We start from the raw sequence: 21,666 nt of genomic DNA on the forward strand, positions 1-21,666 counted from the left end.
TCTGCGGGCGGCGGCGGGGCGGGCTGGGCCGAGCGCGGGGCCGGGGCCGGGGCCGCCCGCGCCTCCCAACCGCGGAACTACAGGTCCCGGCGTGCCCCGCGCCGTTCCCATGGCCACGGGCAGCCGGGCCCGCGTCGCGCCGCGATGCCCAAGGCCAGGTACCGGGAGCCCTGCCCGGGCTGGTGATGGGGGATCGCTCCCGCTGCCCGGGGGGAAGGGGCCTGCGGCCGGGGAGGGCAGCCTGGAAGAGGGAGGGAGGGAGGGCAGGAGGGCTTAAAACGGGCCATTACGGCCTCTGCCCCTAAAGAGAGTGGGGCCGAGGGCAGGTGGGGCGCGCCTGGTCCTTTGCCGGTGCTTCTGTAAGAGACGCCACATAAACGGGGTCTGCAGGTGACCACGAGTGAACCTGAGCACGGAGAGCCCTCGATGCCCCGAGCAGCAGCTTCCCGGGACACAGAGCGCAGTCCGGAGCCCTCCCGAGCCCACCGAGCCGTGCCCGGCTCCTCCGCTGCCGGCGGCTGGGAGCTGCCCGCTCCAGAGGCTGCCGGCCTCCCGCAGGCTCCTGCGGAAAGCCTGACGCGCCGGGAAACCTTGTAAAGGTGTCTTAGTAGTGCAGTGGGCTGCCCGGGGAGGTGGTGCAGTGACCGTCCCCGGAGGTGTTTAAGGAAAGCCTGGACTTGGCGTTCGGTCACAGGTTGGCCTCGATGATCTCAGGGGTCTTTTCCCACCTAATTGATTCTGTGATTAAATGTACTCCAAGCAAAGCCTCCCGCTGCACAGCTGGGACGTGCTCAGTGTGTGCCGCAAATGGCTGCTGGGGTTACCTGAGCAATGTCACTTGAGCTGGTTAGAAGTACTTTGACAAGCAGAGAGCAGGTGATGTGAAATAATAATAATCTACACCACAATAACTTTAATTTAGATATTTTCAGGAATTACAGTCTAAGGTGTGTGTTTTCTCTAATTATTCTCTTCTTACTTTGTTTTCTTCCAACTAGTGATACTTTATGGGATCTTGCTATAGCCGAAGTGAAGAAGAGAGAAAACCCTGATAATGATGATGATGTCAAGCCAGGGGAAGTTTGGGAAAAATCAATACTATTTATGGGCAACAAAAACGGGGTAATGTAAATACTGAACAATTCTTCACTTTTCAAACATAATTTGTGTCAGGGAAAATATCTCATATTTTCAGATGTTAAGGTTCACATAATTTTAAAGACATAATATCTCATGGTCTCATTTTACAGAGTTGACATTCCAGAGTGCAAATTCAAATTATGGTTAAGGTTTCAATGATGTGCTAATTTTTTGAGGTTTGGCTTCTTTTTTTTTTTAGAGTAACTGCCAGAAATCATGCTACTCTCTTTTAATTCTTTCCCCTTGTAAAGGTTTAACTGGTAGGAATCCAGTTTAAGTGCACTGATAGCAGCTTTGTTGTAGATAGAGGCCTTGACATGCTGCAGTGAATTGTGTCTGTATTATGTCAGACCCATTTGAACATACCTTATCATGGAGTGCACACTCATTATTTGAGATGCCTATGGTTGTTTTAACTCCTTATCCCATAACTTGGTCACATATTTTTCTTCTGTTAGCATTTATTTGTAAAGTTAATAAGGAAATATCTGCCTTTTTGACAAAATGAATCATATTTTTCAATAATACAATTTTTATTTTAGAAGGATCGGTGTTAGTGCGATCTCTTAATCAGAAATTTACAAAATACCTTTTCCAGAGAAAATGACTTTCCAGATTTACCAGAAATTCACTGATTTTTGAGATAGGAAAGGACAGAAGTGAAGAAGTGCTAGCCCCTTCAGTGTGGCATGGTATTCAGTGGCTGCACTTTAACAAAGTAAAGACATCTTTTTCTGTGTGTTTATTTGTATTTTAAGCAATCTTTGTTTCCATCTCAACAGTAATAATTAATTCCAGTGGAAACCACATGTTACATAAATGTGTTATTAATAATTTAAAACTGTTTAATAGTTTAAAAGAATTGGTCTAATTGATCACTAATGTCTAATTTTAAGTACAGTGCTCCTGTTACTGTATTTGTCATGTCTATTGGTTTATACTTATAACAATGGTAGTGTAACTTGATTCTGATTGAAAATTGGACTTAAGTTTCCACTATAAGGCTACAAACAGTTACATGCATTTGCAGTTTCCTGGTACTCTATTATTGGAATGTTAAATAAATTTGACTTAGTGATACAACTTTATGCTTTAAAGAGTTCCTCTTTGTTTTTAATTTCCAGGGAAAGACCACTATCATACTGAGGTGCCTTGAGAGGTATGTGTTAAATATTTAAAAGCAGTTTTCAGCTGTAGATTGGAATTTGACGTAAACAGTCACATTGTGTGATAATTCATAATATATGTATGCAGGTGTGTTCTGTGAGTGGTTGATCACTTAGGGATGAACTTCCTTCCCTTCATTATAACCTGTCAAGTGACCCTTTCAGTCCTTCTCCAGTGTCAGCTGAAATGACCCATTTCTTTGGGCTGGTGCTGCTGCTTCTCCTGTCTTCAGTACCTGACACCTCCTGTCTAAAAGTGTCCTCTCTGTACTGCTGTCTCTAAGCCAAATTCCAAACTGACTGATAGGTATCATTTAGTAACTGTAGAATTAAGTTCCTTTCTTTGGAGGATCTTGACAAAATTAAGTTACTTTTCCTTTAGGCAAGAGTCTCCAAAGCCAACATTAGCCTTGGAATATACTTTTGGAAGGAGGGCAAGGAGACACAATACAGTGAGTATAAAGTATCATTTACCATATCTTTATATGTACACACACACATAAAAATAATGTAAAGAAACTCTTTTGCAGCCTAAAGATGTAGCTCATTTTTGGGAACTAGGTGGTGGAACCTCATTAGTGGAACTCATTCGAATACCAATCACAAGCCACAACATAAGGTAAGTGTAAATATTGCAATTCCAGAGTTAATTTGAGCTTTCCTTCTAGAATTTTTTTTTTTTTTTTTTTTTTTTTTTGTGAAAAACTCTTTCAAAGTGTAAGGTAGAAAATTTATGGGGTTTTGCTAAAAATCATCGTAATACCATAATGCTTTGCTTTGGCCTTCCTTTTCATGCTTCTCTCCTAAATAAACAAGTTCTAACTAATCTCAACAAAACAAAGCAGTAATGTGGAGGAAGTCAGTTGGCCTTAGATAGAACAAGAAACACAGAAAAAGAGAAGTCATAGTATCTTTATGCTCAGTGAAAGAGCAAAAAAACAGACTTGGGGACATATGAAAAGTAAAATCTTGCTTCCTACTTCTGTGTGCAAACATAGATACTCTTTCTGTGACAGGTATTTTAGGGTGAAAAACAAGGCCAAAAATTGTGACCAAAAAAAATATCTGGATTTTGGGGAAATGACCTTTTAATAACAAGGTCATTTCCCAAGAGAGAGATGATGTTTCCAAGAGGGACTAAAGCTATTGAAATTATTTGAAAACAGAAGGAAACAGGAATTTAGATAAAATTAAGAGAATGTAGTGAGAAAAATCCGTTAAAGTAATGGATAGCATAGGAAGAAGAAATGCATGAAAAGTTGCATGAAGAAATGACAAGGTGAGAGGGGGTGCTTTTTTATGGTTTTTTTTGTTAGGAAGGATAGGAGCTGAAAGGGGAGAAAAGGATCAAAATATAAGTTTTGTATTATGATATATTGCTCTATTTCATTGGTATTGAGCTTTAACTTCTGTGGGGAAGAAAAAGGAGGGGACATCATTTTTATCAGGTACACTTGCTACTGTTTTGACTACTGAGATAATGCCATTATTTGCTGAGAGACAAAGACAGAAGGAATAAAAATAAAACACTTAATGGCATGTGAAGCTCTGTTTCTAGAAGAGCTTGGGAGAGAAAAGATTAAGTGTAATTTTTCAGCCCTTGACTAAAAATTAAATTAAGTGAGCTCTACCTCCATCGGTCTTTTCTTCTTTTTTTACTGATAAGGGATTTTCTGATGTGGACAATCTTAAGAGTCTTTGCTGGGATAGCAATGTTCTGTAAGAACAATTCACTTCTGTTCACAAGGCAATATTGTAACATGCTAGTAAAAATTCTACCATTTCAACTTATATTTAAGTGCTTTTTCTTGGTTTTCTCATCACTGTAGTCAAGCAATTTGCTTATTTAAAAGTTCCATAAACTATATCTAGATTTATCAGGAGACTTTTCACCAGATTTTTTTCCCCACAGCATTTTAAAATGAAATTGAACACTTTTGTTTCTTCGTAGCTTTTGTAATACCACTCTGGTCTGGAATCCTCTTTTTCAAGTCGGGCTGGAATGTGATAGAATGATGGCATCCATTCAGATTACTGCATTTGCAATGATCTTTACAGCTGCACTTTAATGCAGTTGGTGTTTCAAGAGGCAGGCTTTTAGAAAGAGGACCAAGAAAGAGATGTAAAACATTTCTCATCAACAATCCACCTTTAAAAGTCTGGTAGTAGCTAAGGATGTCATGAGTACTCTTTTATCTTCCATTTATCTTTCAGAAGACTTTTCTCATGCACTCATTTGAGGTTCCAACAAACTGTCACAATCCATGACACAGATTATTGTCCTTAACCAGTTTTTTTTTCATTTCATATTAGAAAAGAACAATGATAGTAGGGAACTTTCCAATACCGGTAATAGTTGGAAAGATCCTAGCCTTTGGCTAACATTGCTTGGTCTGGGGTTGTAGACTTATGAGATGGCAGGGATACATGACAGCAGAAATCCTCAGTCATACAGGAAGAAAGAGCTACATGGACTGAGGATATTTGCATATTTTACTGTTTTGAAGACAGGCCCCAAAAACAATGCTTGATGGAAAGTTGCCAAAATAATAGTTCTGAACAAGAGACAAGGGAAAGGTTTCTTCAGAGTGCAGAATATCCCTAAAAGCCATCTTGCTTTGCTGGCACATTTAATCTGTCTTAGCAGTTACATGTTCACATTTGCACTACAGGTATGGTTTTGTATGAAAATGCTGATTGCCTCATGCGCTAAATACGTGCCCAAATAATGCCTATTTAATAGGTCGTTTGCTGTAGTTCTGGTATTGGATCTCTCCAAACCTCATGAACTCTGGACTACTATGGAGAGCCTTCTGCAGGTCACCAGGAACCATGTGAACAAAATTTTAACCAAACTAGAAAAGGCAAACCCTGAAGTAGCTGCTGAAATTAAACAGAGGATGTGGAACGATCTGCAGAGGGATCACCCCGTAAGTTATTTCTAATATTTTCTCCAGATGTCACAGGCCTTTATACAGTTAAAGATAATGCTTTTGAAAATCATAAACAACTCTTTTAGATTTTTATGCATGACTGAAAATCCATTTGATGTAGATGAACCTGTTCACTGGAAAATTATAGCAATTTAATAAAAATTCAATAAGAGCAGAAACAAGGAAAGAAGGTTTCTTACATCTTTTTGTTAGATATCTAATGTGATTGTTATGGCATGTTACACCAATCAAAAGAAATAGTTTTAGAGTAGCAGTTTGCTTTTTTTCCCCCTCATCTTTTTAAAATGAAGATGAAAACTAGAATGTACAAAAGTCATCTAGCAAGAGACTAGCTGAAGGTACAAATTTAAGCAAAGAATATAGTTATAACAGCCATCAACATGACTATATACTTTGCATTTATTTAAATGTCTATCACAAACTCAATGCCTTTTGATAATCTGACAACTAATTAAATTATAAAGTTTCAGAAATGTTAACATCAGTCCTTTAAACATAATTGCTAACTAAATCTCTGGAAAAGCTAAACCAGATTATGCGCAATAGAAATGAAAAGTCATTGTGCATTAAACCTCTGCAAATGTTGTGTGTATATAATGCATAAATAAGTATTCAACAATTCAAAGACCTGGCATGTAAATCTAGTTACTGTAACTTCTGTAAAATACTTCAATACAGCAAATGCTTGTAGAGCTCAGAAATTTAAAAGTAACTCAAAATATATGAGAAAGCAACATATGCAGCACTCCATAGATTTAGAGTATGGGGTTTGATATTGGGATTATTATTTTGATTTTTACTTTTAGAGAAGATAATTCACAAAAAGAAAACACCTACATGCACATCTGGCAATAAATTATGACCACAGTGTCAAGTTTACATATAGGGGCTTACATATCAGAAAACTGCAAGCTTATTGCAATAAAGAAAAATAATAATGCTATTAATTGTTAAGAAAGCTTGTTATTCTTGCCCTCTAGGAAACACAATTATACCTTCTGAACTAAAATTTCTGTTTAGCTTCCGTTATCAAACACATCAATAATGCAAATAAAATACTATATTACTGCTTGATTCTCTTCTTTCATCATTGCTCAAAGAAAAATTGTGTCAATTTTGTAGAAGAAAATACCATCTTTTATAGTCAAATTAAATGACAGTTTATGGAGATTTTTATGTGCCTTTTAATGGTTAAACTTTTTTTTATCCTAAACAGCAATCAATTAAATACTTATATTTTTAAGGATTAGATAAATGTCATTGTCCTGGCTAAAGAATTATTTGCTATGATGATAAAGTATATCAGTTGCAGACCTTGTTTAAAAAGGCTGGATGCATCTGAAGTACTCCATAGTCAAAAATAAACTCCACAGTCAAAACATGCATAGGGTTCAATATGCTAGTTTTAAGGTTTCTGATGTTATCCCAAATCTTCCTCTTAGTTATGAAATGAAAACTATTTTCTTCAGTTTTATACTCTATATACTCACTTTTAAGTTGCAGTAGTTTTGCTCAAAGCTTCTGCTTTGACAGTGTATGAGCGTAGCCATTATTTCTCCTCTCCAAGTAGAGGATTTTCAGTATGTGCTGCTTCTGTCAACATTCTGTCATTTAAGCTGTCTGTGAAATAACTGGGGTTAGGAGGGAGCAGTTGGACCAACCTCTGCTACAACACATCTCTCTTCCACTGCTGCAGCCAAAGCAGCTTGAATAAATAATTGCCTGAACACATGAGGGGATTATCTTGTTTCATATGGACTACAGGAAAACCTTCCAGATCCCTTGAGGATTCTTGTAATTTACTTATTAAAACTTTTATCACAGGTTAGCTATTCAGCAGTAAAATCTACACTCTCAGACCTGTTTTCCTTCATTGATACTGATTCACATTTTTAAGTTTGTTGGATGCTGTTTCCTCTTTGTTCTGATATCAAACACTTGAAATACACAAATAAATATTGTTTAAGTCTTGGGAAAACAGATGTGGGGAGGACAAATTTGTGACACAAGCAAATCATTCCACTCATTTTTCTTGAGATTCTGTCTGTATTCTTTTAGATTTTATCCAAGGAAGGTGAATGTGTCAAAAAGCCAGTTCTACTAATCTAGTCTGGGAGGTGTTCTGTGAATACATAACGTTTTTCCTCTCTTCCTTTTCCATCTAATGTTGGAATATATAGTGTAAGAGCCCTTTTATGCCAGTAAGTGTTCTGACTGCTCAGAGGGATTATTTCCTGACCGTTTAGGAAGAAAATGGGAAAATGCTAGAATATGGATATTGCATTAAAGTTGGTTCATGTACCTTAAGGTTTGGAAAACCTTGTCTTCTGTGAATTAATTTTAACCCCTTTCAGTTGCTTTAACAGTTGCAATCTTCTACAGTTTGTTTAGAGTTCTTAACCTGTCCTATATCTTTTTAACAGGACTATGCATTAGTTGACCCTTTTCCAATACCCTTGGTGATAATTGGAAGCAAATACGATATTTTTCATGTAAGTAATACTTAAGTACATTTTTTATAATTAAAATACTCCCAGTAAATATTCTATATACTAAAATTCCACAACATAATAGCAATCTTTTGAACTAAAGTCTGGACAGCCAGCCTTCTACCACAAAAAAACCCCAACAACTTTCCATCCAACAGCATTAAGGAAGGCATACTGTCATTCCTTCACAAAACACCCCCAAACTGATGATTTTTGAGATGTACTTAGACAATCTTGAGACACAAGTTGCTGCAGACCAAAAAGGGAAGCAAGAAAAGACCATGTTGATGATTTCCTTTTATAACGAGAGAAATCCAGCTCCATGTGTCCCTTGTGACAGCAGCTGTAAGTTTATGGCAGTGCGAGAGGGGTGTATCTCAAGTCAGCTGAGCAGAGTCTTTGGTGGCAGCACAAACAATAAACTCTCATTTCAGTCTGGAACTTCTTTTAAAGTACTTCCCAAGTTTCTAGAGACAAGTGAGTAATTGCATCTTTTACAGAAGGGAGGAAAGAAATACAGTACTGCTGGATTCTCTCCCAGGACATAAAAAAACCCAAGATACTCACAGCACTTCATCATGAGAAACTAGGACAGCATGTTTGATTTTTAGCAGTCATGCTTCTCTGGATGGCTACACAGTGCCCTGATACCTGGCTGACTCTTTGAGTGACTTAATTCTTTATTAATAAGAGACTTGCCTTCTCTCATACTGAAACTTTATGCTGAGCCATGACCTCCTTAAGTGACTCTCATATGATCAGGACAAAATGCCAACCTGATTCCTTTGGGCATCTCTGGATTGACTCATTCAGACTTCACTGGGACCAAGTTTTTATCCATTTTATCCAGGGAAGGCCATCTGTATGATCTTAGATTAAAGAAATAGGGATGAAAAGGTATTTTGATGCACCTTTCAAATCTTGCAGGTATTAGAACTTAGACAGCATATGCCCAAAGGTTTAAATATTTTCACAAAAAGAAAAAATCCTTATTCTTCTAGTAAGGCAGATTTTCTACTTCTAAAAATTTAAAACAAAATCAGACAAATAAATTGAAAATTAAATGTGCGTTCTCAATTAAAAAACTTCCTGGACTAACATATTGCCTGAATTGGGCTCCCTCTGTAAAAAAGAAACAAAGAGAAATTGTGACATTTCTTTTCAGAGTAGGCTGTTACTGATTGTGTCTTAAGATATAATTAGGCTGACAGCTGAAAGCCTTATATATTGTAGCTTAAGTGCATTGCAGTTTATAGATAAAAAAAGTTCTAACTGTAATATTTTGGGTTTTGTTTCTTACATCTATGTTCCAATATCAACTTTTTTAGGAGTTTGACTCTGAAATGAGGAAAATAATAAGCAAGACACTTCGATTCGTTTCACATTATTACGGAGCATCATTAGTGGTGTGTATATTCACTTTCTACTTAAGGATAGAGAAGATGAAGACTATTTCTGTTACAAAACAATATTTTTAAAAATAGTAATGTAAAACTCCTAGAGGAAATAGGATTTCATTGGTTTACAGTAGCTTTCTTCATTAGGCTATCTGTTGAACAAGTCACAGTACTGGCAGGGGATGGATGGACATGCCTTGTGAACAAACTACACAGTTCCCAGTATCAACAAAAACCAAATTAAAATAGTTACCTGTTAGCCAGCTTAGTTTACTGCATTGAGTTTACTGCATCTTGGGCAAATTTTTTTTTGGTACAAGAAAGGAGAATGGGCAAAAGTGATTGCCTTAGATTGAATTAGAGAACTGGCCCTTTTGGTAGAAGCATGAACTTAACATCAAGTGACCCAGCTTTGGTAGATTTAAAAACGAGCTCATTTTCACAGTAGTTTATAGTTTATGTACACCACCTAGGGTGTTGAAGGACAGGAGCTTCCTTACAGAAGTGGGTAGAAAGATGCCAACATGAGGACAATGAATTATCTGTTTTAGTCTGTCAGATCATCCTCTTGAGTAGACAAAAATGCATGCTGAGATTCACAATCCAAAAATGCTGCCTCTTGGGCTCACTGTGCATCAGAATATGGGTTTAATTGTATCAACCATCATTTCTGTAATAAATAATCTTTAATAGTAGCTTAGTGATTATCATAACAACTTATGTTTACTTTAAATCTTTAAAATCCCAGCACGTCCTTTTGCATCCATGTAAACCTTTTTCACTCTGACACATGAATTTGTCTTTTGTTAACTGAGAATACAACTGTCTTGGTTGAGGTTTTTAAAGCGTTTAAGCATTATTGTAATTAAAAATTAAAACTAAAATATAAAACTCTTTGGCTGCTGAATGCTGATTGTCATTGAAATGAGTGGGAGAAACTTAATTTCCCACAGCAGGGATCTGACTTTTTTCTCAAACATGAATCTGTTAGGATACAGAAGCCTTTAGACAGGAAGAAGCATGTAGTTTGAGAATATATTTTGAGAACTGCTTTCTGACAAATCTGTACCATTCTGCCACTTTGAAGCCACTTTTATGACAATTACATAGTTATTCCTTACCTTTCTAAATGTTCATGGTATTCTGGGTAATGTTTAATGTAATTTAAAATCTTAACTCATTAGTCTTGGGCAAAAGATTTGTGTCTGGTAATGTGCATATTTCAAAAGTTTTCAATCAGTATTTTAAAATTTATTCTTTAATCTTTATTTATGCTACTTTTTAATTTAATCTTTCTTGAGCTATATATTCAGTAACAAATACATTCATGTTTTTGAAAGGAATGTGACATTTTATTCTAATGGATTCAGTGAACATATATACCAAATCTATTGAGATCAGGAATTAGCAAGACTCTTGCATCTTTGTAGGTGGCAAAATGTAATATATCTATGGTGGAAGTTCATAATGTGTATTTTGTTTTCTGATTCATTTAGTTTACCAGTAAATCTGAGGCTCTCCTGCTGAAAGCCCGTGCTCTTATTAATCACTTGGCATTCGGCTACGATAAAAGGTAACGTTATTGTTCAACTATTAAATGTCTTGCCCAGAGCCTAAAATTACTTAATAAAAAGTATTTTAATAATAAAAACTTTTCTTAAATATGATCTCTGAAAGATTTTTGTTCATGGATTTGGACTCCTGTGACTCAGCTGCCTATCTCTTCTAAGGACAGTGGTAACTCCTTGGTTTTGATCTTCAAACTGATGAATTAAAATATGGTTACCAGTGGAATGGAGTACTTTTTTATTTACATATCTTTATATGCAAACCCCAGTAAGACTCTAGTCTTGGCTAGAATAATGTCATTTTTTGTTGATTGCTAAATGCTCACTTGATATATTTTCTTTTTTTCTACTTAGCAAGTCTGTATCAGTGGATCCCAGCAAACCTCTCTTTATTCCAGCAGGCCTGGATTCCATGAGCCAAATAGGTTAGAACATTTCCTGTTCATTGTGTTTGTTGCTTAATTGTTTCGAGAAACACTTTAAGCAAATAAATGAATTACAGCACATCAGTATCAGTTTTAACAGATCATTGAAGGAAATGGCTTATAGATTTTAAAATCATGACTCAGTATTTATTGTGATTTGTTAGGTAGTTCAGTGAAGTCTCTGGACTATGTAAAATAGTAAAGTACCAATAAGCTTGAATCTGAAAGAAAATAAAATATACAAAAGCTCGGAGCCAATTTCATGGTAGGATACCAATGTGTTTTTCAAACTTGTTGCAGCTTTTCAGTGTAGAAGGTAAAATACTAAATTAGATGGATCATTATGCAAAATTATTCTGTGATTTATGTTGTTATGACAACACACTTATCTTATGTGTGCTGTGATCCTCAGGACCACCACCTGCCTCTGACAGTGATCTTGGAAAGATGCATGCCACCACGCCTTTGGAACTATGGAAAAAAGTATTTGAGAAAACATTTCCTCCCAAGGTAGGGATGTACCTGCCATGCACACAGCTGCTTTTCTCACAGGATAGCAGCAATATCCCTACTCATTTTTGTCTTTCAAGTCTACTGACTGGAATTTCAGTCTCACTTAGCAGTTCTCTTTAATACATTTTTAAAAGATACAGATTTTTATGTAGTGGTGCTTCTACATCTTCAGTCACCTTCCTACATTTAGAAATTATGAAAGATGCTGTTCTCAGTATAATATGCCCCAACATGATAAAGACTAAACTTCTCAGAAACTATACAGAAGTGTTATTTTTCATGTTAGTTTACCTCATAGCATTTAAAAAAAATAAACAAATATTGCCTCCTGCACCCACCCCTCCAAGTAATTCCTGAACTTCCCCTGAAACAGCTGGAGAAATGAATTACACCTCACCTTTCAAGCTCCATCGCTGTTCATCAGTGTATCAGTCTAATTAAAGATTTGAACATTTGCCACATAGATTCACAGTCTTCTGGTTTGGTTCCAAAAAAGGCTTTAAACTTTGAAGCCATTTTTATGCATTGTAAATTTCTTTCTCTGTTGCCTCATCTAAGAAGCAGAATTCTGTTTTATTTTATTCCATCACTGGTATTATTGCCTTCTTGCTACTTTCCATTTGATGTGAATAAGGACAAATGTGCAGGACAATGTTTTTAGAAGCCCTCCTTATTTGATAGTTTTTCTTACTATTAGTGTATTTGCTTCTTTGGAATTCAAGTTATAGTTCGCTCGAGGTTAGGAAATGAAAAATCAGGTATGTGGCAAAGATAGTAATCAATTTCTCAGCCATTGAAATAATGCTTCTGATAACCAGAACTGAGTTCTAGTCACGAGTATTGCAAGGGCAACCTCAGCTGTGCCCAAATGTCATGGACCAGAAAGGCTATTTTCATTTTGAGGCTCAAGAATAATAACCAACTACCAAATATGAATATTTTCTGCCCTCTTGAATCTAGCTGCACTATTACTTTATCTTCATTTTACTGATAGAACAGCTAATCTGTGTCCTGTAGCACAAAGTTGTTCCATAAATAAAAGCTTTTAATATATTTGTATTAAAAGCAAATACTTCCACTTCTCTAGTGTGGCCTTTTCTTATTAAAAGAAGATAAATTCTATCTTTTGGGGTTTTGTCTTTTTTCCTTTTAGAGTTTCTGTGATTTACAAGATACCAAGGACCCTGCACAGGATATTCAATACACCGAGTATGAAGTTGATGTCATGAGAGCTCAGAAAAACCAGGTGTGTGGTAATTCTCCAACTGCTGTTCACAGTCAGGTATTCCAGAACCACCAACACTGCTGAACTAATAGCATATACTCGTACCTCCTCTTTTTGCCCTTAAATAACTTCAGCTTTAGATTTCAGTTTAGTAGCTGAGGTTTTTTTCCATCGTTAGATACTAAGCCAGTAGACCATTGTTGGATCTCAAAGTTCAGGCTCTGAGTCTCTTTAGAAATTAATAATTCAAATTTTCCCTCTGTTTTCTAGAATTACCTCACTAAAATAATCTTGAAGCAAAACTTTGAAGCTTTCTTGACAGTAATTTCCTCATTTCTTCACTGTGTACTCAAATTCATTTGAGTGTTGACTAACAGAAAGTGTTGGAAGCAATATGAAGGTCTGGGGTGGGGACTGTTTACTTCTGTCTTTCTCCTTCAAAACTTATTTAACTAGAAAGATACTGAGATGATAACATTTCTAACTTGAATTTGCAGGCTATGTACATTTTATCTTAAACAGAATGAATGGAATTGTTACACACAGTGATACGTGGCTTAACCCCTGAATTCCAGGAAAGATCTTTAGTGGGGAAAGGATCTTTTATTTTTTCTTATTAATTTTGAAGTGTTTCTGCCTTTCTCTGGATTAGTGGGGAATTAATTTTATAGAAAAATTCTGTGCCAACTTAGATGAAGGTTAAAACATTGCCTTACAGCTATCAGTATGTAACACTCTTCATCAGTATCATACGTGTATGGGTCTGTTACATTCAATCTAAGATTCATCCAAAGAATAAAGCAATTTCAAAAATCCCCTGCAGCCTTTGAACTTGCACATTACCTGTAATAACCTATTTATGTAGATATCAGTTCTGAATTTCTGTCACATCAAGAGCAGTCCTAGAAATCATTAAAATTTATAAAGCATGCTGCTTTTGGAATTTATAAAACAAACATACTCGGTATAGCTACATATCTCAAAATAACTATATAGTGTACTAGGTTTGTTATTTTTAGATGGTAATGTGTTGCAAAAGAAGATACTGGTATGCATTGATGAAATCATACAGGAAATTATTCATTATCTGTTTTTATACAAAAGAGAAAGGCTTTTAGAATCTTATCTGTTCAAGGGCATTGCAAACCAGCACAGCTTCTTTTTGTTGGACTACTATAAGTAATTTGAGCATTAAAGAGAAAATTACTTTTGTTATCTGCAGTTATTTCCTAAAGCACCAAGACAGAAATATACATCTAAAAGAAAAGAACTCTCTCGTTGCAGTGTTTCTTGAAGTGTCTTTCTGTTTTCCAGTTTAATGGAAAGTGGCACAAAAATCTTATTTTTAAAGCAACACTTTAAATAAGTCTGACATTCTTTATAGAGTCTCGTGGTATCTCTTGTGTAGGAGAACCAGTATATTAAGATGGTCAACATGCAACATGTTGCTAATGAAATCATGGGACGTAATGCAAAATTCAAAGTTTCACATGATGACAGTGAATGTTTTCATGTTATCATTTTTCTCGGTTACTTTCGGTTAATTAATGTTACTTTGGACTCCAGGTGATGGCCTGTTCGCTTGTTTATCTGAAAGATAAGCTTTAAAAGAAAAATAAGCACAAAACAAGCAAGGGAAGCAAAACACAGCCCCTGTCACTGCATCTGACAGAAGAACCAGCAATACCTGACTGACTCAGTCTTGGTCAGGACTGCTTGATAATGCTGTGATAGATTTATATATATAACTGTGGCAATACAAAGTTTAAGTAAATCATTTCCAACTTTGTAGTTTTGGTTGAAGGATTTGCCTGCATTTTAGCAGAGCAAAAGATTGAATTATTGAGTATAAAATAAGAAAACATTAAAAAAAAATAAAACTCAAGAAAGTCCCTGGCTGACTCTTGGGTACTGTCAGCCAGCATTTATCTGAGATGCTTCTTGGCTGTAGAACTTTAGAGTCCAGGTCATCAGCATTCTGCCATAACTGTTTTCTTTTGAGCCAGATTATTTTGCCTCCTTCATATTTTCAGAGTTAACTATGAGATGTACCACTCTCTTTCTAAATGTTTTTGCTCTGGAAAGCTCTCAGAGGCTGTCTTTTCCTCACTGTGCCTTTCTCCAAAATGGATCACATCTTTCTCAACTATGTCTTTCCAGAAATATTTTCCTAGTTCTTGTCCCACAGACATACATGGTACAGGTTTATATCAAATGGTGCTGTTGGAATTGTTTACTGTTTTTTCATTCTCTGTAGTGGAGAATACAGCACCAGGGACCCTACTGAAATTTACATTTCTAATGTAATTCTTAACTAGCAGATTTTCTCCAGGAATTACTGGAATTTTGTGGGTTTTGCAAAGCTTTCAAGATTAAAAAAAATACTCATTTTGCATACTTATTAGGCCTTAAAGTCTAGGTTTTGGTTGATTATTCATATATAAACCACATGGCAAAGTTGTCATCCTCTGTCCATTCCCTGTTAGTTTTTTGGCTTTTTATGCTTTCAGGTCACCTTAATTTGGTTTTTGGTACACACATAACTTGAATAAGAGTGAGATCTTTTAGAATAATATTGCTGATTAGAGCTACACATATACCACCGGCATCTGTGAGCACCTATGGGGAGCATGAAAGTCTTCTTCCTTAGTTCCTTCTAACTGTTTGTGGCCTGGCACATGGGAATGTCTGTTCTCTTTCCTTTAGAAATGCTCTTTGCCACAAGTGTAAGTACTCTGAGGTGTCTTTTTGAGGGTTTTTCTTTGTCTTCTCTTATGCCTTCACTGCTAATACTCAAAATATGTGCTTGGACTTTTTGATCTGGACATTTGAGTGCAGCTTCATTTATTGATGCAACAGATAAAGTTAAACTTGAGCTCAAAGACCTGGAGAGCCTCCTACTCAGGTACTTCAGAAGTCACGCAGTGCCAAAGTTCACACTGAGTGATCCTAGTTACACAGAGCTATTACTTCAGGGATTGGTGCCAGTTTTAGCTGAAGCCTCATGCCATGAAGTAAAGTTAAAAAAGTAGATGCCTGGTGCCATTTGGTGTCAGCTAACAAGAAGTCATGGAAGCAGATCTTAACGGACAGGGATGTAGCTGTTAAGACTTTAAGAAGTCATAAACACAAGAAGATTCTACATCTCACAGGGAAGAATAGTTGCATTTCCCCTATGTCTTGGGGTGACTGTATAACTGTATTCCCTATCACCTGCCCTATGCCAGACATGAGTTCTGTGCCTTTAAAGCTAGCTAAGGGAGAGGAGGGAGAGCCGGTGGAATTCTTTTGGCACTGTGTTCAAAACACAGATGAGCTCACTGGCTTCTTCTGCCCAGTTGCTCCACTTCTGTAGCAGGGAAGGGAGTTACGTTCCTTTTGCGTTTTAGCTGGTTTCTTGTTCACTAGCTAAAGTACGGAGCCCTGGGACTTTGGCATCCTCTTCTTCTCTTCTGGACTCTTCAGCAACACCAGAACATCACTGGGTGGCCCTACACCATGGCCCGGAGGGGCCCACGCCAAACCCCAGCTCTGGAGAGGAGAGAGCCCCTCCCACAAAGGACTCTGAAATCTACCCAGGTTCTCTCCACACCGAGAGGTTTTATTATTTAGCATTATTCTTTTTTCTGTGCCTGCGTGCACTTTACTTATTAAATAAATAACTTTTCTTTCCTCGCTTTCCTCCGAGGAAAATGCTTTCTGAACCGGGGGGGGGGAGGGTGGCTGTAACCTGCCTTTTATCAGAGGATGTTCATTTCAGACGTTCCTCCGAATTTGTCTCAAACCAGGACACCCTAAAATTGCAGTGACCTGATCAACCATGTCACCCACCATCAAATGTCACCTCCATGTCAGGTATCAGCTGACATGGGGACTGTGTTTGCCAACAGAATGACAGCCATATTTTTTCAGCATACTTTGCTGACATGAACATATTGCTGAACTTGGGAGACCATTCCAGTCTCATTTCACAAAACAGAAGATTTCATACTGTGCCATGAAGCCCCTTGGTCACACCAGTGTTACTGGGCAGGGAAGTATACTAGGCACCTACCTTAACCTGGGAACAGAGCACTACCACCTTTCATTTTCTCCAGAGAAGGAGATGTGCTGGTCTTCATAATGTGGAGAAAAAGTTACTGAGAATATTTACTCAGCTGCCAAGACTAAGCTTTCTTGTTTTCACATGAAAGCATGTCCAAATGGGCAAAAAAAAATTCATTTTTAAACCAAATTAAAGAGCATTATAAGAGCACTGTTATTACATTTTCTACTAAAGTTTGTGTGCTTAAGATTTTTAATTAGTGTTTCAGTACTTGGTTGCTCTCACCATGTTCCAGATTGAGGGCACTTCCAGTAAGAAACTGCATGAAAAGGAAAGCTGAAGTCCTATCAGTCACTCAGAACAGAGAAAATGCAACAATTAAGGCTTTTCCTACAATCTTAATTTTTCCTTCTTGTTTGTAGACATTATAGTATTGTCTTTAATTACATGATCATATACTATTTTGCCAATGTCTCAATTCAATTGTTCAGTATTTCTTTTCATCATCCTTATTCTTTATGTACCTTATTTTTCAACCTGCCATTCAGACACTTCAATGAACACAAAAGTATTAATTTTTTTTTTCTCAGAGAGTGCGTGGTAATGTTATCTTATCTGAGTGCCTCACAAACATTAGTTAAGCCTTTCTTCCCAATCCCTTTATGAGATTAGGTGTGATCTTCCCCATTTGACAGATGAAGAATTTACAGAAACACAGAAGTACAGAAGCATTAAGGTTTAAAAAAAAATTTAAACCCACTTTATGCCAGTGTTGAGACATCTGTGATAAGTTGCTAGCACTAATTACATTTAAAGCACTCAGAACACATGGAAAGCACATTTAAACTGCAATTATTTTTTCTTTGTATATCTGATCTTTTCCCCCTACACGTGCACCCACAAAACAAGTGTAGCATAATGCTAGCATGAAGATTTTGGTGTACTTCGAGATATATTCTTTTGAACTATGTTCTTTCACTTTGGAGAGATGATCTGTTAGCTGACTGTATCATTAGTCTATTCTAGAATTCTGCTCATGTTTGCAGTATAGAACTTAATGAGCAGGAAGGGGCTCTTTTTCAAGAGGGTCTCTGGAGTGATCTTTAAGTAGTGTTTGAAAGAATTTTGCATTGCATTTTTGACTTACAGGGATGTATTTTACTTTCTATTTTGCATATAAACTAGGTAAGTGTACTTTCCTGACAGCATTCTTCTTCCTGAATCACTGAGATTTGTTAAACTATTATTTTTTCCCAAATATCCTCCCATTTAATCAAATTTTCTTTTTCTTTGATTTCTCATTGTTTAAATGTTAGCCTTACCTAGATACACCTCCAAAATAATACTTATAATTTTGTTCTGTACTTCTGTATGTAGTGGAGTAGCTATACAGCTTTCATATATGCTGTGGTTTGACAGTTTGCATTCTTGTATTGTTTTGAATTGCCTTTACACTGAGTTGCCTCCTAGGGTAGCTAAACTTAGAGCAAAATTAATTCTGCTAAATTATCTGCCTCTTTCTTGAAAGAGTTTAGTCAGATGATAAATCTGCAAGGCTGATTATTTAGCCAACACCTGCAGACAGGACCCCCAGACAGTATTGTCATTACATGTAAAACCTGGCTATCTAAGAAATTACTTTGCATAAAGCAGGTTACATGTGCTCCTTAAAATACCACAGTATTCTTTCTCTTCCTACCTGTTGGCAAGTTTCCAACAGTTCAGTATGTTCCAAGATCATAATTACTTTATATTAATAATGAGGGAGTGAAAATACTGACTAAAGACCAACTTAGAACAGTTCAGCAGTACTGGAGTTGTAGCTAATAATGCAACTTCCTGGATTTAGCCTAGACACAGTAGGTTGTGTGTCAGTCACCTATGGAGTTACTTAACTCTAACAGTAGACTCCTACAAGCATCAGGAAGAATGTTCACTAACTAAAAATCTTCTCACTGCTTATACAGCTCGGGTGCTTACTGAAAACTCTGCACCTCTGACAAAGCTGCTGAAGTTACTTCCCGAGAGGAAATTCCATTTATTATTTCCAAACAGTCTTAAAATAATGATTGCTTGGTTGTTTTACCCTTTATTTTCTTCTTCTCCCCTCTGTGCTCTGGACTGATAGTTAATACTTATGTTAAATTCACCAGGTGTGAATTTTGTTATTTTTGTCAGTTCTGGTACTTGCATGCCTACAGCAAAACCTTCCTTACTCTCTGAAGGCCACTCTATTAAAATCAAAATAACAGTTGTAAAATACCTGTCCACTTTTGAAGGTCTTTGCTACATTTATACTAAGCACTGGTTTATGTCCACCTCTTTCCTGATCTAAGACATGGTGAGGTTTTTTCTGTCTTGCAAGCAGTACATGGTTGGTCTAACAGTACCTCATTAGAGCATCATCTTCCTGTAAATTTGGTGGAAGCTTTACTCTGAAATAAAGCAATTGTAATGCTTCTTAAATTAATATTTTTTCCTGAAAAAAATCTTCAGAAATCACTCCTGACAGTACACACCACTACATGAAATTCAGCAGAGCAAACTGTTGTTTGTAATGGTGCTAGAACCTTCTATTGTAGGCTTCAGTGTTCCTAGTAGCACATTTAACTGAGATGAGCTCATTTGTCTACCTTGCTAGCACTCTGCTGATCTGAAGTACAGCAAAATGTAGCTCCCTACGTGAGAGCAAAGTGGCAAAATTCATAGCACTTTTAGGACAAGTTTGTTAAATATAAAAATATATTTTTTCTGTAGTAAAGTGTTGGTACATACATACATTCACCAAATAAATATCTGAAGTTTCTTGTAACTTTTAGTAATGAGAAGATTAGCTTAATATGTATTTATGTTTCTTTTTTAGGAACTTGAACAATACAAAAGAAATGCCTCTAAATCCTGGAAAGAAATGGATTTTGATTCCGATTCATGAACTGCTCTGTCTTCAGTTTAACACAATTGACTAAATTGTTTTTATCATTTTTACATTATGTTAGCAATCTCATCTGATGCAGTTGAAAATATATAATATCAAACTACAAAGTTAATATTTATTCAGCATCCCTGTTGTTAATTTTCATAAAAGGAACTGTTTATTCACTCAGTCCAAATTTGCACTTGCACTGGCAATATCTTGGCACTGGCAAAGAGTTTTAAAAAGTGAGGAGAAAGGAATTCTACATTGCTCTCAGATGAGTTTGTATATGAAGACTGGCATTAGTCAGTCCTACCTATTTTATAACACATTATTGGGTTTATGTTTGAATACTTCTAACCCTAAGCATGTATTTAAATATAAAAAAGTTTTTTTACACCCAGAATATAAAACTATGTAGTGTGCTAGGCATCTTTTTGTAGTTCAAAACCAAAGCTTAAGAAATACTTGCATAATTGCTTGATATATTTGAATAAATAAATAAAACTGGCAAAATAAAGTGGGGTTAAAACCATCTTTGACCTGAATTCAGAAGTGTGCTTTCTGTCTCAGAATCATACAGTTTAATAAAGGAGTTATTTCTTGCCATGTATAGTGTCACATAGAGTTTGGAAGATGGATGTTTCTGTCATATATTCAAATGCTAGGAAGTCAGTCTAATTAATTTGACAGATACTTGGTTAGTGCTGCAAGTATTACTGATTCATTCCGCCTAAGCTTGTGAAATCCTAGCCTCAGCTAGGTATGGGTTTTTGTCCTTTCACACCTCAGTAGTGTGAGATGCACTGAGTGTTCTGAGAACACACCAGGCAATCTAGATTAAAGCCAGAGGTGTCTCCTGAGAGCTCAGACTTGTCAGAGAGTGAATGTCTGAACAGTCACTTGGCAAACCAATCAACCCTACATGCACATAAAAATGGGAGACACAAACTAATGTGGTATCTTCCCAGCTATTTAAATGTATTTGTTATTTTTAATGTATTTATTCACCAGGTGTTTTTCCAATACAATATTTGTATCTCAGAGTATTTTACATAAAGATATTAGAAAAATTCTTGGCCTCACACTTAAGTGGAAAAACTGTATTACCTTGAGGATTGGATGTAAAGTTCTTTGTTATGAAGTGCCTCATCCCAAAACTATCATATAAAACTAGTTATATAATTACAGAATTTTAAGATACAAATATACTTACCTCCTTGGAGAAATCTATCTCTCTGCAAAAACTAATTTCTTCACTGAACATGAAAATAAGATACAATATTCAGGAGTTCTATGTCCATTATGTTTTCAATTTTGAGAGGCCCAGGAGAATAATTTCCAAAGATGAAAATGGCATTGATTCTGACAAACAACTTGCATACTTCTTCCCTAGTTAAATTGACATTAAATAAAACCAAAACTTTATTAAACAAACATTTTTTTCCCCTTGTAATTCATAAACTGCTTCCAAAACAAGATTAGAACTTGACAATGAAAAGAAGGAAATGATATAAATAACTGTCTTCACTGATTTAGCATCATTTACAAGGCAAAAACAAGCTGGGTAACTTTGATACTGCTTCAAGATCCTGTTCATCAGTTGTATAGTGTATGCAAGATTAAAGTGGAGTGATGTCTTGATTCTGTCTTTACACTTATTTGGTTTGTTTCCTTTCTACAAATTCCTAAAATGATAGCAAAACAAGGCATAAGACTGAAAATAGAATTCTAGAAATGGGATTTACTAGCAGTTGTACTCCTCTGCTTATCAGCAGTGGGTAAAAAACAAAATAGCGGAGAAAAATTAGAGCACCATTGCTACGTTGT

General features: G+C 36.5%; 1 protein-coding gene across 3 annotated transcripts; it reads left to right on the forward strand.

Moving 5' to 3' along the window:
* The first annotated feature begins 38 nt into the window (after nt 1-38).
* On the forward strand, nt 39-20,371 carry DYNC2LI1 (dynein cytoplasmic 2 light intermediate chain 1). 3 transcript variants are annotated; one of them, XM_042051843.1, is made up of 13 exons: nt 39-158; nt 999-1,122; nt 2,265-2,299; nt 2,689-2,758; nt 2,837-2,925; nt 5,050-5,236; nt 7,684-7,752; nt 9,078-9,155; nt 10,643-10,719; nt 11,069-11,139; nt 11,552-11,649; nt 12,806-12,934; nt 19,786-20,371. In XM_042051843.1, the coding sequence occupies exons 1-13, from the start codon at nt 145-147 to the stop codon at nt 19,852-19,854; spliced, it is 1,110 nt and encodes a 369-aa protein (XP_041907777.1). In that variant the 5' UTR covers nt 39-144; the 3' UTR covers nt 19,855-20,371. The 3 variants fall into 3 exon arrangements, with proteins under 3 accessions (XP_041907777.1, XP_041907778.1, XP_041907780.1); XM_042051844.1 differs by having other exon boundaries at nt 43-158; nt 12,806-12,898; XM_042051846.1 differs by lacking the exon at nt 39-158 and adding an exon at nt 609-694.
* Nucleotides 20,372-21,666: the final 1,295 nt, after the last annotated feature.

The sequence above is a fragment of the Corvus kubaryi genome, unplaced genomic scaffold, assembly GCF_017639235.1.
Source record: "Corvus kubaryi isolate FWS band 111438036 unplaced genomic scaffold, C.kubaryi_AGA036_p1.0 76, whole genome shotgun sequence".
Taxonomy (NCBI): Eukaryota; Metazoa; Chordata; class Aves; order Passeriformes; family Corvidae; genus Corvus; species Corvus kubaryi.